At 45.0% G+C, this 15,722-nt stretch overlaps 1 protein-coding gene across 5 annotated transcripts in view; it reads right to left on the reverse strand.

Moving 5' to 3' along the window:
* Positions 1–15,722, reverse strand: part of LOC105474937 (actin related protein 3B) — a 100,301-nt gene that overhangs the window by 23,711 nt on the left and 60,868 nt on the right. For 4 of the 5 annotated variants that reach the window (XM_011729879.2, XM_011729877.3, XM_024790669.2 and 1 more), the window contains 4 exons: positions 14,878–14,985; positions 11,036–11,179; positions 7,970–8,143; positions 6,069–6,161 (listed from right to left, as the gene is read on the reverse strand). In XM_011729879.2, the coding sequence (XP_011728181.1) occupies positions 6,069–6,161; positions 7,970–8,143; positions 11,036–11,179; positions 14,878–14,985 (519 nt within the window). The remainder of the gene's footprint in view (positions 1–6,068; positions 6,162–7,969; positions 8,144–11,035; positions 11,180–14,877; positions 14,986–15,722) is intronic. The other variant, XM_011729878.2, reaches the window with a different exon arrangement.

Raw genomic sequence — 15,722 nt, forward strand, 5'->3', positions numbered from 1 at the left:
AGGTCGGGGCTGCAGTGAGCTGTGATCACACCACTGCACTTCAGCGTGGGTGACACAGCAAGCCTCTGTCTCTAAAAAGTATATATTTATTATAAATATAACTCATTTACCCTGCAACGTGCTTCTCTAGTTTAAAATGCATTAACATAATTACATATATTCAAGCAATTTGTTACAGAAAAATCAATTCCTTTGCTATAGTAGGATGTATTCACATCTGCTTCACAAACTTCATAAAGAGGAGGTGTTAACAACTCCCAACCCACTGGAGCAGGCTAAAGATATTTTGTTGCTGGCCCCACCCTCCCACCTAGGTTTGTTTCCCACTACCTTCCCCACCACTGTAGGCTTTGGCCAAAACAGGCACCGCAGGCACCTGCCCACTCTCCTTCTATCTGCGCTCATTATCTTCCCTCCACCTGGCCTGTCCACCCACCCCCAGCTCTGCAGGCCAAGCTCTCAGATTCAGCTCAGACGGCAGCTTCTCAAAGCCTTTCTTGATCCCCTCTAATTAAATGCAATCTGCCCCTTCTCTCAATTACCATAATTTGCATGATTCACTTTAATGACATTTAGCTTGTAGAGGTTCCCATTACAGTTATTTCAGTATTTTTAGCTTTTTTATAAGCTCTTGAAGACAAGAACCATATCTCGTACATACTTAAATCCTCTAATTTAACAACACTGTCTTGTACCTAGTAGGTACTCAAGTACCTCCTGAATAGAACTGAGAAGTAGAAAGACATCCATTACATTACAAAGCGATTCAAATTGGCCTCCCCCTCAAGTAAAGCCTGCAAGTTACTAAACACTGGCTGATCCAAGAGTGGGCAGGCGCTGATGGCCGGTCTCAAGTTAGCTGCACATTAGAGTCACCTGGGAAGCTTTTAAGATCCAGGTGCCCAGGCTCCACCCAGCCCAAGCCCAATTACATCAGAATCTCCTAGGGTGGGACCCAGACTCCGGTCCATTTCACAGCTCCTGGATGAAGCCCACGGTGGGCCGAGGCTTATGTTCACCTGCTCTCACACGGAGGCTTTCCCACAGGCCCCCGCCCCTGTCATTCCCGGAGGCGGAACAGATAAAGCAAATGTGTAAATACCCTTCTCATCTGCAAGTCAGACTGAAATAAAAATCAGCCAGATGATGGCTACTTTCACCTAAAAAAGCTGTTTTGCTTGTTTAAAGATTCTGAATTTTTAGTCAAACTCATAGAAGCAGAGAGTGGAATGGTAGTTACCAGGCACCGCAGAGTGGCGAGATGTTAGTCACACAGAACAAACTTGCAGTTACAAGATGGGCAAGCTCTGAAGGCCTAATTCCAGCATGCTGAGTAGTTAGGAAGAGGGTACGGTGTCGTGGAAATCTGCTGAGAGGAATCTTACATATTCTCACTGCACACACTGAAAAAGGTAGCTGTGTGAGGTGATCGGTGTCTTCACTAGCTTGATTGTGGTAAACATTCCACGAAGTACATACCTGCATCAAATCATCACGCTGTACACCTTAAATACACACAATTTTCCTGCTCTTGATGTGTGTGTATATATAGACATACAATTTTTACTTGTCAATATACCTCAATAACATACCTACTAACTACTCATAAAAATTAAAAATTATATTTCAATAGAGCTAGGGGAAAAAAGATTCTAAATTTTCCAGGCCATCTTTTCTTCTCCTCCTATGTTCTTGTCCTCTCCTCGTCCGTCAGTCTGAGTAACATAACTCCACAGCCAGGAGGGTTTCGGCAGAACCTAAAACACACACCTCCTACTTGCTTGGTAGTGCTCAATCCTACCAACCGTCCGGTGAAATAGAAACAGGCCAGCCCCACTGGTCCAGACAAGCACCTCAAGGCGCAGGTGTGGCAGAGGGAGAGCGACCACCTCTTCGGAAGCCAAAAGCACATCTTCAGGGCACCCACTCTGCTGGTCTATGCGGCCAGCAGAGCTGGCCAAATGAGGCTGTGAAACCAGTGAAAGCACACAGGTAGCCGAGGTCAGGAATCGGCAACATCACTCCTGGAGACAGGGCGTCTTACCTGGCAAGAGTGGCCCAGCAGGTTGGAAGCGCCACACAGTGAACCAAGAGGAAAGGCACACCCCTAAGACACAGGAACGCGCGCTGTCCAGAGAAAGGCGACTGCGTGCTCTGCAGAAGTACTTGCAGCATGTCTTCTAACCAGAAGAGTGTTTTAGAATTATTTTTAAAAACCCACAAACCTACCGATCTGTGCACTTGCACACACAGATTAGGGGCGTGCTCTCCGCCGCACTTAGGAGTAGGAGTTAGAGAAGGGAGCATAGCAGGGAGTGCACTGAGCAGGAGCGAACCTCGTCAGTGCAGCTTCACTGCTCCGATGCTGCTTCTGGAGGGACGCTCCTCCATCCCACACAGTGAGAGTCCACCTGGGAGGGCTGACAGCTTCCAGAAACCGAGTCAGCAGAAGCCCCAGCCGAGCACGTGTGACTACCCTGGGCTGTGAGCAGAGCTCAGCGGTGACTCTTCCAGTCTCTCCTAAAGGCGGCACTGACTTGCTGAGGAACTGGCAAGGCCACGCCTCCACATGCACCACCTGAGGAGGGTCCGCAGATGATTATCACCGGCCAACCCGGACAGTATTAGAACGAGGCTTTCATAAGTATCTCCTCACATGTCTACAACAGGCTCTCTCCTGCTTTTGTAAATAAAACTTTACAGGAACCCAGCCACTCCTAGTCGTTCAACACGGTCTTCGGCTGCTCTGGCAGAACTGAATAAATGCAGCACAGACCATACAGCCTGAGGAGCCAAAATGATTCACCATCTGGCCCTTTACAGAAAAAGTTGGCCAACTCCCGGTCTCTCATCACCATGGGGAAAAAAACACTAGAGCAGCTGTTACCTGGCAGGCTAACGCACAGAAACGGGCATTCTTAGGCCTCAGTATTCAACTTCAACTTAGTCATGAAGCCCCATACCTTGGAAAGAAGTCCCTTTCGTGGTGGCTACAGGAGAGGCAGCGGTGCCCACCAAACATTCTGTCACCCTCCTGCTTCCAGTGTCCGGTGGCGGCTGGCCCAGGTGACGGCCCAGGGAGGAGGGGCGGAATGGCCCGCCAGCTGTCTCCTCCCCGGCAGCAGGGACCCGAAGCAACGTTCCCAAGGGCAGCCACAACATGGTGGCAGAGCCTACTGCCGACCACACCAGATATGAACCACGTGCAAAGAAAGAAACCTTTGCTGCTAAACACTGAGATTTTGGATTAATTTTTCTCGTAACACATACTGGTCTACTCTAACTTAGAAAGGTGGCAAAGGAGGTGGCCTCCTTTGTGTCTTTCCTTTCCCACAGCGGGGTACAGAGCTCAGCTATGTGACAAAGGAGAAAGCATGGCCAGCCCTAGGACAGTCGATCCTTCCCCCTCTCAACCCTACTTGAATTCTCTATCACTTGCAAGGCACTTGTAACACTGGAGAGGTCCTGTACAAATAACCAAGACGGCTGAGGGAAGACAGAATTTATTCTGCACAAACTTGACAGCCAGGGCCAAGCTACACCCTTCTGAAAGCCACAGAGAATAAATGGTTATCCTAGTGACAAAGTGGTCAGGGACAGGGTTTCCCTCTTTGAAGAATGGCTGTGGTGGTGTGTGCCTGTAGCTATTTGGGAGGCTGAAGCAGGAGAATCGCTTGAGCCTGATCATGCCACTATACTCCAGTGTGGGCAACGAAAAGAAGAATCCTCTTCCCTCTACATTTTACATAATTTTCGTGTGATACGGTGGGATAAGCATGAGTTTTCAAAGACGCGGGAAATGGGCTTAAAAGTCAACCATGCCACTTGGCAGCCATGTGATCTCACCTAGCATGTAACCCAGGTGCCTTTCACCCCCTTTTCCCAACTCTGGGGCTCAGTGTCATTATCTACTAAATAACGGACTCCATCTACCTGGTCTCCAAGACCATCTCTACTCCAAAACTTCTATAGAAGTCCAGGGAACTAAACTGTCCAACAAGAAAATTCCCACCCCATCAGGAACAATCCGTAACTGCTGGCAGTTTCCTCTGCTTTATGGTGGGATTAAGATTGAACAGGGCTCGCCTGCTGCTGCTTTCACAGATGAGAAGACACAGCGAATGTCAGCCGGGACTGAAGTGGGAAGGCCATGACCCGCTATCTTTCTTAATTTTCATACTCCAGTCTCTTTTTAGTTTCCCTTTCTTTGTACTTTTTATTAGACAAGTGTTTAAGAATATGCAGTAAAAACTGAACTATAATTTGTTTATACCCACAAAAGTTATCTAAACAGAAATAAATTTTAATTATAAAAAAATTTTAACAAAATTTCAAACAACTTTAAAACACAAAATGGAGAAAGTAAAACTTATCATTCTACCCCAAAGATATTTTATTTACTTTAAGAGTTTAGCATATATAGTTCAAAAAATATGCAAACGGCACTATTCACAATAGCAAAGACTTGGAATCAACCCAAATGTCCATCAGTGACAGATTGGATTAAGAAAATGTGGCACATATACACCATGGAATACTATGCAGCCATCAAAAAGGATGAGTTTGTGTCCTTTGTAGGGACATGGATACAGCTGGAAACCATCATTCTTAGCAAACTATCACAAGAACAGAAAACCAAACACCGCATGTTCTCACTCATAGGTGGGAACTGAACAATGAGATCACTCGGACTCAGGAAGGGGAACATCACACACCGGGGCCTATCATGGGGAGGGGGGAGGGGGGAGGGATTGCATTGGGAGTTATACCTGATGTAAATGACGAGTTGATGGGTGCAGCACACCAACAAGGCACAAGTATACATATGTAACAAACCTGCACGTTATGCACATGTACCCTACAACTTAAAGTATAATAATAATAATTAAAAATAAATAAATAAATAAATAAATAAATAAAAATATGCAAACTATATTTTATATCAAATGAAATATATAAATTTTACAAGTTCCTTTTTCACTTTATACTGTAGCTATCTTTTCATCTGAATTTATATTGATTTACCTCATTCTTTTTAAAAGCTACAAAGTATTGCACGGTACAGGTGACGCAATGCTGAGTGCTGTCTGTTGAGCCTGATTCTCTTCTCTGTACAGTTCAGCAACCTGAGTCTGAATGAGGCGAGTGAGTCATGCTGACAGCACGACTCCCTCAAGCAAACACTGATAAAGGTGCAGGAAGGCGAACTGCCCATTACCACCTGCTCGCCATCTCTGGCTGTCAGCAGGACTTCTTTTTACTCAATAATCACATAGACTAGATTTTCCTCATTCCAGGTTTCAAAATTCCCTGCAATCAAAGAATTTTGGGGAAAAAAAAATACATGAGCATATTCTATCGGACTGTCCCATTTTGGGTTCTAACTTCTATCTGACAACACCACATCAGCACTAAACCCACATATGCATAAAACGAAATCAAAGGAGTTCACGGAAAGCATGGGAGAGGGTATCGCTCTTACTTTCAATCAATATGTGTGGCTAAAACTGTTCAACTTAAAACATATCTTGTCAGATAATAATAAAATATATTTACAATACTTAAATACTTCCAGTCGGCCGGGCACGGTGGCCCATGCCTGTAATCCCAGCACTTTGGGAGGTCGAGGTGGGTGGATTGCCTGAGCTCAGGAGTTTGAGACCAGCCGAGGCAACATGGTGAAACCCTGTCTCTACTGAAATACAAAAAAAAAATTAGCTGGGCATGGTGGCATGCACCTGTAGTCCCAGATACTTAGGAGGCTGAGGCAGAAGAATTGCTTTAACCCAGGAGGCAGAGGTAGCAGTGAGCCGAGATTGCACCACTGCACTCCAGCCTGGGTGATAGAGCAAGACTCCGTCTCCAAAATAAAATAAAACAAAATAAAAATTCTAGTTAACTGAGTCATTTCCATTTTCTCTTACAATTATACTGTCTTTAACAAATCCTACGAAACAGAAGGTGAAACAGGAATATCTACTAGTAATAAATAGTAATACCGACTTCTAAGAATGATGGGCCTTTAATTGTGGAATGAAATCAAGGTACCTTACCCACGCAGCTTATACCTTATACAGCGGACGCCGCACATCAATGGGGCAGTTCTGTATGACTTCATCAACAACATCTGAGATGGACTCCATAAAGTCTGGGTTGGCAAACTGAATTGTATATCAATAGAAAAGAAACATTACACATTTCTCTCAAATAGAACAACATGAACACTTTTTTTAAAGTAACTTTAACAAACATACAATTTATTATAACTTAAAAGAATTCACATTGGGGCCAGGCGCGGTGGCTCAAGCCTGTAATCCCAGCACTTTGGGAGGCCGAGACGGGCGGATCACGAGGTCAGGAGATCGAGACCATCCTGGCTAACATGGTGAAACCCCGTTTCATCTAAAAAAATACAAAAAACTAGCCGGGCGAGGTGGCGGACGCCTGTAGTCCCAGCTACTCGGGAGGCTGAGGCAGGAGAATGGCGTGAACCCGGGAGGCGGAGCTTGCAGTGAGCTGAGATCCGGCCACTGCACTCCAGCCTGGGCGACAGAGCAAGACTCCGTCTCAAAAAAAAAAAAAAAAAGAATTCACATTGGAATGAAGGATATGTCAAATGAATCCCACGTGACTACGTGTGCGTGGGGTGGTGATGACATATTTCTCCTCATGAGGTAAAATGTATGGATTTAGTGAAGAAAAAATACCAACAATATCAAAGACAGACCATCCCCACACCATGAGCACACAGTGATTCAGCCTAATAAGAGCAGTGGAGAGTATGTGCACGATCCACGTGATACACAGTGAGAAACGTGAGTTTGACATATCATTTGGCAATATTCGTATTATGAGAAAATCAGGATATAAGGAAAAAGAAACAGGTTCAATGAAAGATTAATTAAACCTGATCTAGAAGATGGAGGGAAGTGTTTTGTTTAACGAGAAGTGTTTGTTTAAAATGAAACAATCCACATGGTAATCACGTTATTGAATAAACAGCCTTAGATTCAATTCCATGAGTTAAATAAGCGTCAACTCAATTATGTTTCATTTGAAATATGTTAAAAATCAAAGAATGTGCACTCTCAGAGGAAGGAGGAGGCCACTCAGGGGCTCACAAGCTGTTCACTGGACATTTAACAGTTCTATGTCCACTTCAAATCCACAGATTAAAAGCGGGCATTCGCTGGATTATCATTGCCATCGTTTTATTCTTCGGATTACTAGTGAGGTATACTTTCCATGCTGTTTCTCTGCACAAAACAGCCATATACATATCTAAAACCAAACAGCAGCTTGTAACCCACCTATTGAATACAAACTGAAGTAGCCAGGAATATATATCAAAATATAAATAAAATGCATTATATGTAAATCTTAAAATGTGCCTCTTAATTACTGCTTTCTGCAAAAGTACTAATAATTCCTTACAACTACTAGTCAAAATGATGACATTTCTAATTCTTAAGATTACCTAAATAACAGAAATGCTGGCCTTAGACAGAAGATTAACCTAACTTGCAGCAGGGAACAGAGCAGGATCAACTGTCCAGGGTTAAAATTAGAAGTTAGGAAGGGCAATCACCAAAGATGGAAAGGTTATATGTTATCCTACTCTGAGGCACAGGCAACCTCCACATAGTCCTTGAGATTATAGCTACTCGTAATACTAGCATGTGACCACCCACAACCCTTGAAGATTACTTTTAGTTCTATTATCGTCTATTGCTCCTATAAGTCTTCCTATTTGTGGTATAACCCATCTTTAATTATTAACACAGACAGCCAAGAGGAGAGGCAAACTGAACAATCTGTCAAGCAGACAAACGGCATGGGGGATGCGGGGAGACAGAACGACGGCCGCCCTGCTCACAGGCCCTTTGCTGGGAAATGCTCTTTCCGCACTCTGGGTGGCAGTACAGCTCCATCCCACACACTTGAGCACACACAAAAGGAAACATCTTACCTCCGGGTGAAAGAATATTTCAGGTCCCAGGAACCTTTCATAACCAACGTCTATAACAAACTTCTTCTGGTTGATTGCGTTGATACCCGTGTACTGTTTGATCCACTTCCGGGGATCCACATCATACTTGGCAAATTCCTTGACTATATCAGGGCAAATGTAACAGTATTTCTCCTGCATACACACACAAAGATGTTGCCAGGCATTAACAACCGCCCAGTGTCTCTGCCCTCAGACAAATAACCAGGAACCCCATGCAGTAAACACGCCCTGGGATCAGAACCACCCCCACCGTCACTCCAGTGTGGATACGTGTCAGGTCTCACATTCCATCGTCTTTCATATTAGACATGGTTACACTTGGACTCTGGACAGGTAAGTCTGCTTTCTCTGCAACTCAGCTATTAATCTCAGCCTTGGTCTATCCAATTCTATCGCTATCATATCTGAAATGATGTCTGTAGGTGTCTAGAAAGCACGTCTTGCCTTCTTCCTCTCAGGTGCCCCCTATGGCCTGCCCTGGCACCCCTCTGTTGTCCACACCGGACCAGCAGACCCATGCTGCAGCCTCACCTACCGAGAGCAGCACTGTCTACACCCTAACACCTGACTGCAGAGGCTTCTTTCAGTCCCAGCATCCACAAGCTGGGTGGCCACTGTCAACCTGCTGGTTGTTAATCTGGTGTGGAGCTGGCCACACCACTGTCACCGGCTCCACTGACACCATCTCTTTGCCTAGACATAGTGTACCTTGTTGACTGGGTCTTCTAAGTCCCTCAATTAACACAGATTTACTGTCTAGGCACTTGGGAGACACAAGTGAGCGAAACACACACAGATCCCTGCTGAGATTACACTCCAGCTGGGAGTCAGACAACAATAAGCAACCATAACAAGTAAATGACATGGTAGGTTATAAAGTGATAGGTCCCAGGGAATAAAGGAAAAGGAGAGTCAGGGGGGAGGACTGGAGCTGCCAGGATGCTGCTGCTGTGAGAGAACCCGCTAACAATCCCCGCCCTGCACCGACAGGCAGCCTGAGGGATGCGAAGTGTTTCCTGAGTATCTGGTGAGATTAATATTCTTGGACACCTTTGTGTTGATACGTGTCCTTAGAGCTGGCCTCAGCCAAGCAGCAGGTGACCCCCAGGTACTCGCTGCCTACGGGAAACACCAGGTGGGCTGCCCAGCTGGCACTCAGCACACCGTGGAAGGAATGGTTCTCTCAAGGACCTCCAAAGACGTTCTTGTGGTATTAAGTTTAAAGTTTCTTAGCATCCCTGAAACATATTCTAATGCCATCTTCTGGGTATCTTGGATATACTCTAGCAGAATTTTAGGAAGAATGACAGGCAAGAAGTGTTACACAACCCTGTGTTCCTTGATGACACAGAGAAACAGGGTCAGCTGATTACAACCTCAAATCAACCAAGACTGGAGACAAAGGCATTCAGTTCTCCTCACAGGCCTGGTCAACATCCCACAGCATCTCAGCTCACTTAAACGCTTCCTATGAAATGCTTCCATGGAGTTGGGTGCAGAGTAACAGGCTTAATCTTAAGGTTCAGGATTCATGATGCAAAGGTGGTGTGTTCACGGTACACACTCCCTCAGGCCTGCTCACGACCACAGAAGGCCATGGCAGTAAAGGGAAGCAGGGGGAGCTCTAAACCACGCCTTTCAGGATCTGTTCCTTTAAAGAGAGAAGTGAGGCAAGAACTAAAAGGGCTACCCCACACAGCAGGGCCAGGGCAGCTGATTTGGAGGCTATGAACAGAGTCTCTTTTACTCCCAGCCTTCACAGGAGGGTGACACACAGTCACATCAAGCACACCAGCCCAGATTTCAGGGTCCAAATTGGAACTCCAACAGCCCTGAGGAGAGTGTAAGGCCCAGCATGAGGGTCAGGAAAGCCCCTCCTTAGCAGTGCCGCTCAGCAATCCTGGTGGAAATAGGAAGGACTCAGACCCACTGGAGTGGACCCTGGGTATCAGTAACAAGAGGCTCAATTCTTTTTTTTTTTTTTTTTTTTTTTTTTTAAATAGAGGCGAGATCTCACTATATTGCCTGAGCTGGTCTCAAACCCCTGGCCTCAAGCAATGCTCCCGCCTCGGCCTCCCAAAGTCCTAGGATTATACGTGTGAGCCACTATGAAGGGGCTCCATTCTGACTTACATTTCTAACAGATTTGGAGTGGCAAGGGAGCTTGGATCAAATAGTCAAATATTCTTCCATTGAGGAAAGGCAAAGAAAGGAGACGGTAACCCCTTAGGAAAAATTTTAGTCTAAAAAAGAATGTCTAATGATACCTCAGGAAACCTCCCCCTGAGATGGAAGGGACCACGTCTTCCCCATGTCACCATTTCAGCACTGACAGCCTCCTTCCCAGGAATCTCTGGTTCCAGGTAAAGTACGGCAGGTCATACCCAACTGCAGAGCCTGCCCCATGCCAGTGCTTCCTGTCCTAAAAACACCTCGGGAATCATCTCTGATGCTTCCTTTCCTTCAAGCAGCCTCAGTTACGAGGTGCTGAGAAGGGGGGAAGGCAGTGAGGAGAAGGGTGGGTGTCAGGCTCACCCTCCTCAAGCTCCACTACACTCAGAAACTGCGCAGTAAAGGAAGGAGATGCTTATGGCCACACGTCACACCGACACCTGTGTGTGAATTTTGTGCAATAGCTCTGGATTCTAGGGTGGCAGTGTTCTGCTGCTGCAGTCGCCTCCTGATTCTACAGCGAAGCATGGAGGCAGTATGGAAGGAGCGCTCTGGTAGTTGAGGCTCTGGCAGTGAGGTTCCAGCTGAACAATGCGCCTCTGCATGCTGGGACACTGCACCAGCTACCAAGCTGTTCTCACTGACAGCTGGAACCTCAGAGCATCTAGTTTGGAAGAGGTTAAGCTTTACATCTTCAGCCCACTAAACCCAAGGTGTAAAACAAATCAAGCCCCACACTCATGGGAAGGGGAGAGGAAGGAAAGGAGAAGCAGGGATGATGGCACCGAGGGGAAGTGTCCAGAACACCATCTCTCTCACCCCCAAACCAGCCGGTTTCCCATCTGTTTTTACCTTAATGGCTTTTGCTGTCTCCAGTGACTGCTCAGGAGGGATTCCCACCTCCCTCTCCCTTAGCAGCTGTTGAATGAAATACGTAATATCTCTACCTGCAATCGGGATGTGTTTGATGCAGCTTCCAATAACATAACCTTCTGCCTAGGGAAGAAGAGGAGGCAAAACAGCTGTGTTAGTGATTCTGTAGTGGAGAGCAGCCTGGACTCACAAGGTTTCCTGTCTCAGCCTCCCTGTCTGCCCCTCACAGCATTAACAAGCATTTACAGAATCCCCACCCTCTGCAAGCTCGGTACAGAAGGTCTTTCGAAATGACTGCATACGCAATTCCATTTATATTCAAACTTCCAGATTATTCCAATAATCTGACGCTCTCCGAAAGCAACCAAAATGATGTCTTCGTTAGGAATATGAAAAGAAAAAACACACGGGATAGTTCATTTCCAAAAAGTAATGCTGTCTGTGAGAACACTAAACCCAATAGGTTTTTTCCCTAACAAAAAGGAAAAAGTTTTATTTATAAATTGTTAAGCCAACTATAAATCTACTTATGTTTCAAAGTCAGCAATTTGGTTAATACACAGGGCTTAGATTCTAACAACCTGGACTCCAATTCCGGCTCCACATTTGCAAGTTTCACATGCTTCAGCCTCAGCGCATTTGTCCATCATATGGGGCAAACAATACCCTGCAGGGGCCAATAACACAGTTCAGATGAAACTGTGTGTGTCGAGCACATAGCACTGCTTTTGGGGGTGGGGAGCCTCTCATTCCACTGCCTCCCTGAGCCAGTGAAGGTATGTCTGTGAGGGACCAGAAAAGAGGGGTGACCACCACCTGTGCCGTCAATGGCAGGACCGGTGTAAAGTATCCACATGCCCACAGCAATGATGGGTCCAAAGCTCCCTCATCAGCCTTCCTGTGGGCACAGACCTGCCACAGGAGCCACAAGCTTGGACACACATCCAGCTTGTTCCACAGGGGTGAGCAGGATGCTGACCATCAGAGTGGACAACGCCTACCGCTGGATCATCCGGTAAAGACCCTCAGGTTTCACGTTACAGCAATCACAGCCTCTGTGCCACACTCCCCAAGTGAGACAGAAGGGAACAGAAGTGAAACGCTGACTTCATTTTACACACGTATTCATTCTAATAGTTGCATCTAGTCACCAGTAAAGTTGCAAGGACAACTTACTGAATTCCTCCTATGGTTTTTTTCTGATGTACCTAACTTCTAGAAGCAAAAAAGGATTTAGCCTTTCTGTAGAGTCCAAGTATTTGTAAAGTATTTTAAGACGGAGCTAAAAGATATGTACAAATTATTAAAAATCAACTTAAACCCATAAAAATAATATTAGCTTTCTAACACATAAATTATTCAAAATTACCACATTCTATGCATTACACGTAATATTTTCTAAAATACTGTTAAATAAATATCAGCTCATGACAGTGGTAAAAATATTAAAACAAGATACATGTCCAACAACAGAAAAATAAATTATGTACTTCTTAAATGTATTTTCACAGAATATTTAACCACAAGAGAAAAAAATTAGGGTTAAATCAATATGCAAAATATAACTTTAGGATTGTATTATATATAGAATCCCAGACCAGACATGAGACATTCCAATTGTGTTTAAAGTGTGTGCGTGTGACATGTGTCTTAGAAAAAGAGCTCAGGCTGGGCACGGTGGCTCACACCTGTAATCCCAGCACTTTGGGAGGCCAAGATGGGCAGATCACCTGAGGTCGGGAGTTTGAGACCAGCCTGACCAACATGCAGAAACCCCGTCTCTACTAAAAATACAAAATTAGCCAGGCATGGTGGCGCATGCCTGTAATCCCAGCTACTCAGGAGGCTGAGGCAGGAGAATCTGGGAGGCAGAGGTTGCAGTGTGCCGGATCGTGCCATTGCACTCCAGCCTGGGCAACAAGAGTGAAACTCCATCTCCAAAAAAAAAAGAAAAAGAGCTTAAAGACTATACAAATAAAGGCATAATACAGGTCTTTGGGTGGCTTTACAGGTAATTTTATTTCTTCAAATTTTTCTATTTTATCCAAATTTTCAATGACAATGTAATTTTTATAACTGGGGGAAAAACCGAACTAAGATACGATAAAAAATCTTTTCAAACAACTTTCTTGGTGGGCCTGGACATGCTGTGAAATGTATTTTCTTCCCTTTTCCTAAATCAGACATAAGAAATAGGCAGAGAACCAAAGGCGGTGCAGGCCAGGGGCCTAGGGGCCTCATCTTGGATCTCAGCAGCGCAGCTCTCTGAGTAAACAGCAGCCTGAGTTCTCAGTGAGGGCTCTGCACCCAGGGCACTAACTCTTCTCGAGATCCACGGACAGGAGTGCTGAGACTGGCTTGAAGGAGGCTCAAGTCTAGAGCACACTTCACAGGGCAGGGCAGCCACCTCTCCTCCCCACGGGAAGGACCATGGCCAGGAGTACAAGGCACGGGTGCAGGAGGTTGGCCTTTTTCTCCCTGACTGTAGGCACATGGACCATGAAGCCTTTCCACTGCAGTGATTCCTAACCTTCAAGGAATTAAAGGCATTAGTATTAGTACATCATCCCATCACCTCTCAAAATGAAATGGTGACTATTTTTTCAATTAAATGGTTTTTGAAAATCCTAATTTGCATTTTAAAAGAGCTGTGTGTGTATGTAAAAATATACACATACACACACCCCCATATACACATGCAGAAACACATCTGTAACATAACAGAAGTAACTAGCAATGGTGGTTCCTGAGGAGGAGACCTCACAGGAGAAAGACCAGGATGAGTCTGACTTCCCTCTGAATACCTTCTTCAGACACTTCCGATACATTTTCCAAAAACATGAATTTAAGATAATTCCTTTAAACAGTCCATTGGACCAAAAGAAAAATTCAGAGATCTCTTGAGACCCAAATTAGGAATCACTTATCTAAAACCAAAAAGTGGTATTGCAGAGCCTTCTGCAAGCCAAAATGTACAATCTCCCATTCTTGGCTTTTAAATAACCTTTTCTTTTTGAGACGGAGTTTCACTCTTGTTGCCCAGGCTGGAGCGCAATGGTGCGATCTTGGCTCACTGCAACCTCTGCCTCCCAGGTTCAAGCAATTCTCCTGCCTCAGCCTTCCAGGTAGCTGGGTTTACAGGCATGTGCCACCACATTCGGCTAATTTTGTATTTTTAGTAGAGAGAGGGTTTCTCCATGTTGGTCAGGCAGGTCTCGAACTCTCGACCTCAGGTGATCTGTCTGCCTGGGCCTCCCAAAGTGCTGGGATTATAGGCATGAGCCACCGCGCCCGGCCCTTAAATAAATTTTTAAAACAAGAAGCAATTTTTCCAAGCCTGAGCTGGTTGCAATTCACATCTTTTCACAGAACACAGATGTGCTCCTTCAAATGGCCATGCACTGCACCTACAAATTGAACATCCAAAATGATGTCTATCTCCCAACACGTCAGAATGATAACTCTGGAAAATATTCTTTTGATGTTACACCCATGGTGTAACAGAGGCTCTGTAGATCCAGAGACATCCTGGACATTCTCTGACATTCTGACTGTAGAAATATGCCACCATGAATTTAAAATTGCCAAAGCCACAATAATTGGCCATCTTTTTCATTCTTTCCCACATACTTGGGGAATTCAGTCAATTCCCTTATATAAGGTGGCAAAAAAATAAAAAACTTTTATTACCTTTTCTAAGTATAACTATCATCTGAAATGTATTTTCATTGCAGAAGGCTGTTTTTTTTTTTATTTGCATCCTTACCTCGAATCAGGTGTTAAGCCTACAGAGACATATATACATTAACCATTCTGCTTACCACTGGGATAACATGGGTGACTCCATCTCCACTGTCAATGACTATCCCCGTTAACGTACGTTCGCCCACTTGTCGAGATGTCCAAGATGCCGCCAAGGCCAGCACTGCCTGGAGAAAAGACATGGAAACCACTCGCACATGGGAACTCTTTCTAAAGCATCTGTGGGCCTTTCCAGGTCCAATCAACAAACTCTCTTACTAAATATGTCTGAGTAACTCTTTCCTTTTCCTATCTATACTCTGACCCCTGTCCCTCAAATTCCAATTCAGACTTGGACAACTAACACGAAAATGTTGAGACTTAAAACTATAGGAGTCAAGTTTTCGATAAGGAAACCTGGCTGAATGTGGTGGCTCATGCCTGTAATCCCAACACTTTGGGAGGCCAAGGTAGGCAGATCACTTGAGCCCAAGAGTTCAAGACCAGCTTGGGCAACATGGTGAAACCCCATCTCTACAAGTAACACAAAAATTAGCCAGGTGTGGTGGCACACACCTGTACTCCCAGCTACTTGGGAGGCTGAGGTGTGAAGATCCCTTCAGCCCAGAAAGTTGCAGCTAGAGTGAGCCATAATTGCACCACTGCACTCCAGCCTGGACACCACAGTGAGACCTTGTCTCAAAAATGAAAGAAAAAAGAAAAGAAAAGAAAAGAAACCTGAAGTTTTGCAAAGAAAAGCCAGTGAAAAAGATATTTCATTATAGAATCATAAGATTTTAATTTCTAATTCATTGGTTTCCAGTGTGGGGCCACAGATTGGCAATGAGGTCACTTGTGGAGTTGTTTAAAATACAGACTACTAGGCCTCACACCCAGGAATTCTAAACTGGAAGGTACAGGGTAA

The sequence above is a fragment of the Macaca nemestrina genome, chromosome 4 (genome assembly GCF_043159975.1).
Source record: "Macaca nemestrina isolate mMacNem1 chromosome 4, mMacNem.hap1, whole genome shotgun sequence".
In the NCBI taxonomy this organism is placed as follows: Eukaryota; Metazoa; Chordata; class Mammalia; order Primates; family Cercopithecidae; genus Macaca; species Macaca nemestrina.